Source organism: Phaenicophaeus curvirostris, chromosome 1 (genome assembly GCF_032191515.1).
Source record: "Phaenicophaeus curvirostris isolate KB17595 chromosome 1, BPBGC_Pcur_1.0, whole genome shotgun sequence".
In the NCBI taxonomy this organism is placed as follows: Eukaryota; Metazoa; Chordata; class Aves; order Cuculiformes; family Cuculidae; genus Phaenicophaeus; species Phaenicophaeus curvirostris.
The window spans coordinates 195,453,762-195,463,877 of record NC_091392.1 but is presented as its reverse complement, the minus strand read 5'-3'; the positions used below and the strand labels follow the sequence as shown (position 1 = coordinate 195,463,877).

The 10,116-nt window shown below is 38.8% G+C and overlaps 1 protein-coding gene across 1 annotated transcript in view; it reads left to right on the top strand.

Annotated features, from left to right (window-relative positions):
- NOX4 (NADPH oxidase 4) overlaps window positions 1-9,689 on the top strand; it is a 107,014-nt gene extending 97,325 nt beyond the window's left edge. Inside the window, exons 15-18 of the mRNA XM_069883314.1 lie at window positions 878-986; window positions 1,563-1,631; window positions 3,682-3,782; window positions 9,000-9,689. Coding sequence (XP_069739415.1) covers window positions 878-986; window positions 1,563-1,631; window positions 3,682-3,782; window positions 9,000-9,120 — 400 coding nt within the window. The 3' untranslated portion in view covers window positions 9,121-9,689. The remainder of the gene's footprint in view (window positions 1-877; window positions 987-1,562; window positions 1,632-3,681; window positions 3,783-8,999) is intronic.
- Window positions 9,690-10,116: the final 427 nt, after the last annotated feature.

Here is a 10,116-nt window from a genome sequence, read left to right as displayed (position 1 = left end):
ACTGGTATTTGAAGTCGATACACAATGGCTGCCTTCATCTGAAAATTATTTTAGGATGAAAAGGAGTTAAACAGTCTGTGCACTGTGTGTTTCAGGGATCAGAATGACAGAAAATAGCATTGGCCAACTAAGAAGATCGTTCCTGGATATTTGTCCTTTGTTTGAACTCATTAATCATCAGGATCTTTTTTTTCCACTTCTGTTCTTTCCCAGTTTGCTCCAGGCCCTCTTTTGTGCTATATTTGTGCTTTATTTGCATTAGAAATCTGACATGGGAACCCTGTTTTTCTAAATGCAATGCTGGAGTCTGCCCATGACTCTGCATTCACCACCAGCATTTTTTGAGAACTATAATACATCACACAGTTTCCTAATATAATGGAACTCTGATTTGATTTGATCTTGTGTTTTTGCTAGAGTATTAGTTATAATCAACCAAAGCCTTCCACTTATAAAGGCAGAAATAAGTCTTGACATTAATACATTTGTCAATATTTTCCTCTTATGGGTCGCTTTATAAACCTAATAATGAATTGACAAAATACACTTGAACTTAGAATATCTGCTTTGCTTTGATGATGATGATGTCGTGTGAGTCCTTATTTGCTGCCCAAGTCATCTGTATAACGGACAACTTCCTAATGCAAAAACAGTATTTGTGAAGGGTGTTATCTCTATACTAGAGATTTAATATTCTCAGGATCACCATAACAGGCTGTATTGGTCATTTCAGTGTCTGATGTATCAAAGATGAAGAACAATTCAGCAGTTAGTTTGTAATGGGAATTCATTTTTCCACTAATTAATATAAAACATCTTAACTAATGTTTCCCTTTTAAATTATAATTTTTAATTACGCAAACATTTTCTTTTCAAGTGATGGCTGGAAGTGCTACAAGCTCAGAAGACTCTACTTCATTTGGGTGTGCAGGGACATTGAATCTTTCCGCTGGTTTGCAGATTTGCTCTGTATGTTGCATAACAAGGTAATGGGTGTTGCTTGGAGGGATACCGACAACTTGAACAAATGCAGAATATGTCCACATCTCACAACTGAGATGCTGTAGAGAAAGGCAACCTTACTCAAAACAAGCAAGCTTCGGCAATACTTCTGCTTGGGCTACCTGATCCACCTTCCATTTATTCTTGGAGCTGCACAAAACCAGTTTGAGTATCTATCACTAGTATTTCATTTCACAGTGTAGCCATGTACCAGTAGTCTGGACACTTAGCTGTGAAATTTATGAGCTAGAAGAATAATGTTCAAGTTGGGAAGACTGAGTGGCCCTTAGCCATTTGGCTAGTAGACAGATTGAGAAGGTAGGGGGATTCACAATTTCAGGTAGATTTTAAGAGCAGTGTAGCTTCCTAAAATAATATATTGTACACAGCATGACTTGCATCATTCTGCAGCACACGAAGGGGTGCTATGCAAGCATGTCTTCTTCCTGAAAAATCTTACTTCACTGATGCTGAAACCCAAGATAGTAGGCACAAATGACTTTACACATACATCAAGGGAAGGGACATTTTTTCACTGGCTGTTTTTATCATCCTCCTAGCTTTGGCAAGAGAATCGACCAGACTATGTAAACATCCAGCTATACCTCAGTCAAACAGATGGGATGCAGGTATGTGGATAAATGCTGTTTGTAAACTGAAGTACACTTTTAGGTAGTAGACAATGCAAACTGGCAGTCAAACACAAAAAGGAATTACTGCAGATGGTAAATATAGGAAATGAGGCCATAAACTTAAGTAACTGATTCATTATTAGGGCAAGAGAGCAAGTCCATCTCCACAGCATTAAGAGAATCTAGTCTATCTCCTTAACTTGATTAGATGTGGGCAGTGATCCATGTCTTCCTTTTCTAGGAAAGAGGTCCTTCCAGGTCAGGCCACGAACCAGACAGCTGGCCGTGTTTTATGAGAAATGTGCCTCACTTCTGGGCTAAGAATCAAACCAGAATAGTTCTAGGAGCCTGCAAGCTCAAATCTTCTTTTCAAATAAATATTTTTAGAGAAACAAGCCATTTTTAAAAACTGTATTTCTTGGCCTCAAGTACAGACAAAAGTTACAAATTGCTTTAAGAGTGGAAATCATACAGAACTGTTGATTATCATGTATTACTAAACCAAAAGCTGGAGGAATTCCTCACATCTTGGCATCTCCTGTAGCTATTTATGCTTATGATCTTCATTTGACATTATTTTGCACATGAGCGTAGGCATAATTCTTCACCCTGCTGCATCTGGAAGCTTTCCATTGTCTACAACAGGCCCAGAACAAAGCCTAACAATTACTGCAAAACGTGAAATGCTGTGAGAAACCATGCCCAAAGGATTTTGATCTGCCTGGTATCAGGTGGATACTGCATAACATTCACAGCTCTGGTAGGAACACTATCCAATGGTCTAAATAATGTGATAGCTACAGTAGTTATGAGCACAACAGATGTCGTGCCTGGATGATGTATGTCAACTGCAATGGGTTGCTTGAAAATACTAATTGATGGGCTGGTATGTAATCACTCAGTTAAAATTAAAACCCAAAGCAGGTCTGTATTATGATGACACTGCAAGATTATAATAATGGACAATTTAAAGCACATTTTCTGTTGTGTATCAAGTACCTGCTGAATTTATTTAAATCATCTTTGGTTTAAGTCTTTCATTAAAGCCATTTTTCTTTTGTGTCTCTTGAACAAAACTGGCATGGAATATTATGCTGCTCATGATTTCTCAAGGGCAAATTAAACTCAACTCTCCATTGCCTTACAGCTTGTGTTCACTGATGGTAGTCCAAAGTACTGACTGCTACCAAAATTAGGACAGTTTCACTTTGTGCTTCCTTTGCTCAGAAGTAACATGCCTGTGTGACAACAAGGAGCCAAGCCCATCCCTCAGCAAATGCCTCTTGAGTATAAAATGCCAGCAGAGAATGTGTTGGCCAAGGCTCTGTGTTTACACTGGTACAAGCAATGTTTCAGGTCATTCCGCAGTGGAGTGAATCTGGGAGCCTAGATAAGATGTAATTTCTCTCTGCCTTTCTATTGCATTAGGACAGAAAACAAAAGAAAGAGAATCCCCTGCATTGGAAGGGCATTTAGCCTTATCAAAATGCTGGCAAGTTTATATTGTGCGAATTGAATGAGATCTGTCTGGGGAGAAGTTTTGGCTGTTTTCTGCTCTTAAGACAGCTCAAAACAGTTGGCAAACTACTTTCAGGGATAAGTGTAAGATTTCCCTTGTTACCTGTTTAGACCTAGTCGCTGTAAGAGTTACTTGTACAAAGTTAAAAAAAGACTTTGGATAGAAATATAATTTTTGCACCAGCAGTGTTTCTTTCAGCATAGCATTAAAGCCAATGAGGGAATGAATAACAGGAGCATGGTTATTGTTTTATGGCTTAAATAAATTGGTTTAAAAGTAAAAGGGAGATTAATGAGCAGCTGCATGAGGAACAATGTATAACGAACACCAAGGAGAGCCATTGAAAAGCCATCGAGCAGAGGTATTGGTGCATGAAATGGCTGCAGTTTTAATCACAACTGTTACATACTTGTGCTCAGGTTTTACACTTCAGCAATATGATAAGTCAGCCAATGTCAGAAATGGGAGCCCTGGGTGATATGAGGCAATTTGCAAATCAGTCAGAATGTAATTTTTTGTTTCTTGCAGAAAATAATTGGTGAAAAATATCAAGCTTTAAACTCAAGGCTTTTGATTGGACGACCCCAGTGGAAACTCCTTTTTGGTGAAATAGCAAAGTGTAACAGGCGGTAAGTACCAGTCAGCTTGAAGAATGCCACAGTTTATAGGCTGGGGATATTAGCTTTACTAGCTATGTTTGTATGAAAATATTTTGAGCTTTTATCTTAGAGTGTAACGTTTAAGCCACTGTTTTAGAAGTATTTTGCTATGAGAGATAGCCTGTACAAACTGAAGATTATTTTTTTCTTACACTCAGAACAGTTCATCTTTTCATGCAGCTAGGATGTTCAGTGGCCTAGAAAATAAAAGTAACAGATTTCCATCTCACTGCTCAGATATGTTTTTGTCCGTAGCAATATCTTACTTGAAACATATGTTGGTTTTATATAGAAGTTGCATTTATTTAAACTGTTGACTTCTATAATTTTCATGATTTATAGTGCTGATTTCCAAACAAAGTGCACAAGGAAGAATCTGATTTTCCTGTATTGGTTTTTTTTTCAGATGATGTATTGTCTTTGGAAATTCATGGCACTTTTTTATTCTTTGTTAAAATCTAACAATGCCTTTTTACTGTGCTAGGCAAACACATGGTCTGAATCAAGACAGATGTAAACCAAGGAAGACATGCGATTAGATCCAGCTTTGCTGGTTGAGTGTTTTACACCCCACTGGCAGTTTTCTGCCTCAAAAGCCAGTCTAGTAGAAGGGATAGTGTGAGTCTTGCCTAATCCACTTCTAGCAAAGTCAGCAGGGTGGTAGCAAACCACCCTTGGTAGCTGTCTGTAATAATCTGAGTGCACCTAGTTGAGAAGTGCTGTCACATTCACCTGCAGAACATCCTTCCAATAACTTTTTGTCCTTTATTGCACTTGTAAGATGAACATCTGTTTAGTGACTCTTCTCTTCTGAGGCTGGATGTGACTAGGGTACACTGAGCCCTGGGTCTTGAGAAATATTGAGTGCCAGTACATGTCACTGTTGGCAGTATAAGCTGCTGATAATATTTATCCTGGATTCAGATCCTAGAAGATGTTTTGGATGGGGCCCCTTGCCAGGAGGTCCCTAAGGTGCTACAGAGGTCCATCCCTAAAAGGTTGCACCCACTGTGCAAATAAATATCACTTAGAGAAGGACCATGGGAAAGAAAGGCAAAGAGAGAGGTTAGAGAAGCAAATTAACTTTCTGACTCAGAGTTCTCTGCATAGAGCACTGTTGACCTTTTATGCTCCATTCTAATATCTTTTTTTGTTTAGCAGTGTGAATCTAGTTTTAAAAGGTGAAAATAATGAGGATTCTGCCACTTACTTGCAAGAGAGTAGGTGCACATAATATAGATGAAGCTATTAGTGGTAGTCATACTTACTTTTTCTTTTGTGCTTTCCATCTTATTACTCCTAATTAGACTTCAAGTACTATTTCCTCTGTCTTTCCACATTGGGTCTTTAAATTGTGCCACCATTTCTTAGCAAGGTGTCTTTTAGTACCTAAATAACATTCTGACTCTTTTAATTAACCTGCAGCTTGCTCAGATGTAGGCTTTCTCACTCTCTGTTACCCTCTTAGCAGCGTTTATGGTTATAGGTCTGTATCTGCTGACATAGTTAAATTTAACATAGTAGACAGTAGTGCAACCTGTAACTCAGCTATCCCACAGAAACTTAGCTGTTGTAGGTAAACTTTCTCTCTCTTTTCCTAGATGAGATGGCAACTTCATTTTTTCTTTGTAGTCCAATTTCCTGGTCTCTTACTAAATTTATTTCAGCTCTTATTTCTCATTAACGTTCCAGCTAAACAACCCTGCTGCAATATGCAGAGCAAAATAAATTAAAAAAAATAAAGGCAAAAAAAAAATGGCAAAACAATGCAGGCCAACCAAGTTATTTCCAACATATTGTGCCAGTGATCAGGCTTTCACATGTATTTGCAGTCATCCCCTTGGGCTTTTTTATGGACAAGATATTTTCCACTTTTTGTCTTGTGATGTTAGTAAAAGCTGTGCATAAATAAACACGCAGGTGCAAAACCTCTCATCGATGTAGCCGTCTGGTTGGTTTGCGGTTTGTGAATTGTTGCTGGTTTTGCTCTTTGGGTCCCAAATAAGTGAAGTGCTTTGCCAAAACTTCAGATCATAACATGAGACAACCCAGTGTCTGGTTCCGAATTCATTCTTCTGGGCTAAGCAGAGCAGAGGTGTGCCATCTACTGTCAGTACTTTATATGACACCCACAGTCCCAAGAATGTGCATTGGGACAGCTTATATAATAAATTATATCTTGTCTTTTCATGCTCTCTCTCTGGGGACAGAGCAGCAACCTTGTTCCCATCCAGTTGTCTTCTGGAAGAAAAGCTTACCCCATATCTTGCTGCCAGGCTTTCTCAGTTCTGCTTATTTCAAATAGTCACAGATTTTTTTCCAAGATAGAATCTGACCTAGAAAAGGACATGAATATCTGTAGGAGAGGAAGGTGTGGAGCACCATGATATGTTCTTATGCACTGTAAAGCAGAAATCTCTAAGAATGAATATGGGATTTAAAACTGTAATATTTCAAGTCCTGTCTCTGTCCTCTCTAGGTAGCAAAGTATTTCACCTCTTCTTCACCTCCTGCTGCTCGTAAAATGGATGTAAGAATACATGCTGACCTCCTCATCCTGTAGGAACACTGAGTAGTTATTTACTTAGTGCTCTGAAGGAGTAAAATCTTATGTTAATGTTTATAATTATTACAAACAATGGCCGTTAACACAGTTTCCCTAATTGTAAACAAGTTATTGATATATAAAAGATTTTCAGATGTTATGCCTCAGTAATACCTAGCTGTCTGTGTTCATTTGAGCAACAAGGTCAGTTGTTGTCCCAAACAAGTGGTAAGCAATTAAAACCTATCAGCTTAGGTAGTAACATTCTGCTCTGTAGTAGCTGCTGTCAGCCTCCCACATACTTGTGTCAAGGCAACCGGGCAAGAGCCAAGCAAGACAGAAAGGAAGGTATCTGCAAGCTGGAAAGTGGGGGGTGTAAATGGAAGAGGGTGTGAAGGTGTGAAGGTGGGAGGTAATTGGTATGTGGAGGAATGTCCAGAATAGATGCTGATGGTGGATATCCCAGGAAGGAATTTTGAGAGCCCCTGACTTGCTGTATGGTGCGGTAGCTCAGCTGGGTCTCAGGAGACCTTCTTAGCCACAAGTCTCTTGTGTGACCTTAGGCAAATCATATAACCTTTCAGTGATCCTGTTTACCAGCCAAAAAAAAATTCTTTGTACCTTGGAAGGATGTTGCTGGGATGGGAATACATTACTAGCATGTGCTGATAGACGTGTCTGTGCTTTGCTATGTGTATGTAATGAAAGGGAGAAAGACAGGACAGACTCTTTGGGTTTTGTTATTAAATACACAGTAGAAGACAGATTTTTGCTGGCAGCTCATGCACCCTTTTCCCTCACTGTGCACGGATTAGACTACATTCAGGTTCTGCAAGTGCTGAGGAATCTTATTTAAGAGCAACGAGCAATAGCATTCATTATTTCTGCAAATCCAGCCACCAACATGACACCTTTTGCTGCTGAAAGGAGTACTAGCAGAACTTAAAGTGCCCCTACAGGAAAGCTGGGAAGGGGCTCTTTATCAGTGAGTGCAGTGATAGGAAAAAGGGTAATGGTTTTGAGCTGAAGGAAGGTAGATCTAGATTAGATTTTAGGAAGAAATTTTTTACTGTGAGGTTGGTAAGACACTGGAACAGGTTGTCCAGAGAAATCCTAGATGCTCCATCCTTGGAAGTATTCAAGGGCAATTTGAATGAGGCTTTGAGCAATCTGATCTAGGAGAAAGTGTCCCTGTTTATGGCAGGGGGGATGGAACTAGATGATCTTTCCTACCCACACCATTTTATGATTCTATGACAGGAATGTTTCATAGGTATACTTAAGGGTGAGAAAAGTAATTTGTGAATATTTGCCATGGACTGATATGAGAGATTATATAAATGAAGGCAATTAAAGTCAGCATTGTAAGGTACCTGCATAAGGACTCCATTGCTGTTACCTGTTTAACTTTGTGACGTTTCTTGATGTTTGATCCCTCAGTTCTGCTGTTTCACTGTCGCTGTGCACTGGTACAGTGTGGACTGCCATGCAGTTTGAGCTGCTGCTTAACATCAGGCACATATACTTGACAATATGCATCAAAGATTTCTTCTTATATGTGTTAGTTCCCTTCTCTCACCAAAAGCACACCTGAGCAGCTTTAAACTGTGCATTTGATTATCCTGCGTGTGCCAAGATATTTTATATTAAATAGTTACTGGATAAAATACTGAAGCAGTCCTGAGGGCAGGAACTAGAACTCAAGTCTCCAGCCTCTTTGTGAAGTCTGTAGATCACAATTGTTAAAGCTATGTCTCCTCTTGCTCTCTCTGTTCCCAGTAAATCTTAACATCTTTCTCTGTAGTGTGGCACAATTTCAGCAGGAAGATGAAGAATTTTTTTTTTTTTCATTATATAGAAGAGGCAGCACCACATCTTCTTTCCCTTCTCCTTCCTTTCACTTCTCCTTATCTTTGATAAAAAGGGAGATGATGAATGTCATGATTACCTCAGTCCCATGGTTGTGAATGTATCTTGTTCTGATGCTGGCTACTATTCTGAGCCCTTAGGTGCCATATGACTGTTAAGTCTGACTTACAGCCTGTGTTAAAGGTGACCAGAGATCAAAGTGCTCTTGTCAGGTTAACTAATAATCACAGGCTGAAAGCTGTGGACGATGAACAAGGATCATAGCCTGTGTTTGGGTTTTCACAAGACTTTCCAATACAGTTGCTGAAGGAAAGATTGCATGCTAATGTGAAACTAAAGTGGTAAAGATATTCTGCTGCTGACAGAAATAATCATAGGTTAGTAGTGCTCAGTTTTCATTAGTGTAACGAGTCACTGTTAGTGACTAGATCTCCTGCCAATGTAAATCACAAGTTACACTAATGAAGCCATTAAAGTGAGGCACATTTTTAACCAAAAATAAGTGATTATTCATGGGAAAAATTAGAGTGGGAATTAGTAATTTTTCATCACTTAGTGTCTTGAGAATAAGTAACAGGATTTGTTGTGGAGTTACTTGGTAGAGATCTGGTGGCTTCAGTAATACTAACTATAATACATGATCCTATGAGCTCTTCTCACCTTAAAATCTCTGTAGAGCTGACTTCTGTATGATACAGTGAGGCTAAATGCAATTCTGTCTATTGTTAAAAGTTAGTGTTTATTTACAATGTCATTTTTTTTTTCTTTAACAGGAAGACCATTGGAGTTTTCTGTTGTGGACCAAACAAAATCTCTAAGATACTTCATAAATTGAGCAACAGCAGCAACTCTTATGGGACAAGGTTTGAGTATAATAAAGAATCCTTCAGCTGAAAGTCTTTTGGACCAGCAAGACTGTCTAGAAGATAAAAGTGCAATTTTTTGTTTGTACAACATAAAAGTTCAGCTGCAGTTTAAACAGACAGAAATGTACCAAAGAATAGCATAAATTTTCCTATTTATGATTATTTAAGGCTTTGGAAAATCATGGATGCAGCTGTATACCAACAAATAATAAGTGCTTATGCTCAAAGCCAAATACGCTCACACAATGTTTGTGACAGCAGTGATTCTTTGGAGTTGTTTCTGTCATTAAAAGTACAGAACCCAGGGAGAGACACAGTTGCTTTAAAAGCTGATGGAAGAAGAATCTGTGGAATGTTTGAATTTCTTTCACTTCAGTGCTCTGAAGCTGGGTCAGTAAACCTAATCCCAAATTAATCCAAATGGGGAAACATAGTATGTTACAAAGACCTATTGCTTTTGTTGGTATACAGATCTCATGACTTTGTGGAGGAAACACCCCATATTAAAGCTTTTATACATTGCAGAATTGGGATTCTGTATTTAAAATATAGACTGTCACTCTAGTTAGTCTGCTTTTGGAATGGATATGACTGTTTCCATCCTGAGTGGAAGAGTGGGTGGAATGTGGGAGAACGAAAAAGTGGGCACAACTATGTAGCCATGATGCAGCCCTTTGGCAAGCAAACAGCTATATGTGGAGAACTGTCTATCTTGCACCAATTCAGCATTCAATGAGTTTGCAAAATAAGTGTTATTTATGCAGCCATAAAGATGGAACAAGAAAAGCAATTAGCAGGAGCAGACAGGATGTTTTATCATACCACACACTCAACATGGAAGTTTCACTCAATCTGTACTCACATGCCTTGAATGTCAAATACTTCAAGCTTTCAGGTGTTCTTACTGATTATTTTACAATGCAGCAGGTTGAAATCCAATGTTAGATGTGTCAGAGTATGTTTGGTTGACTGTGATCCTTTGAATCCCTTCACTGGAGTCACACATTTGCACTGATATTGCTGA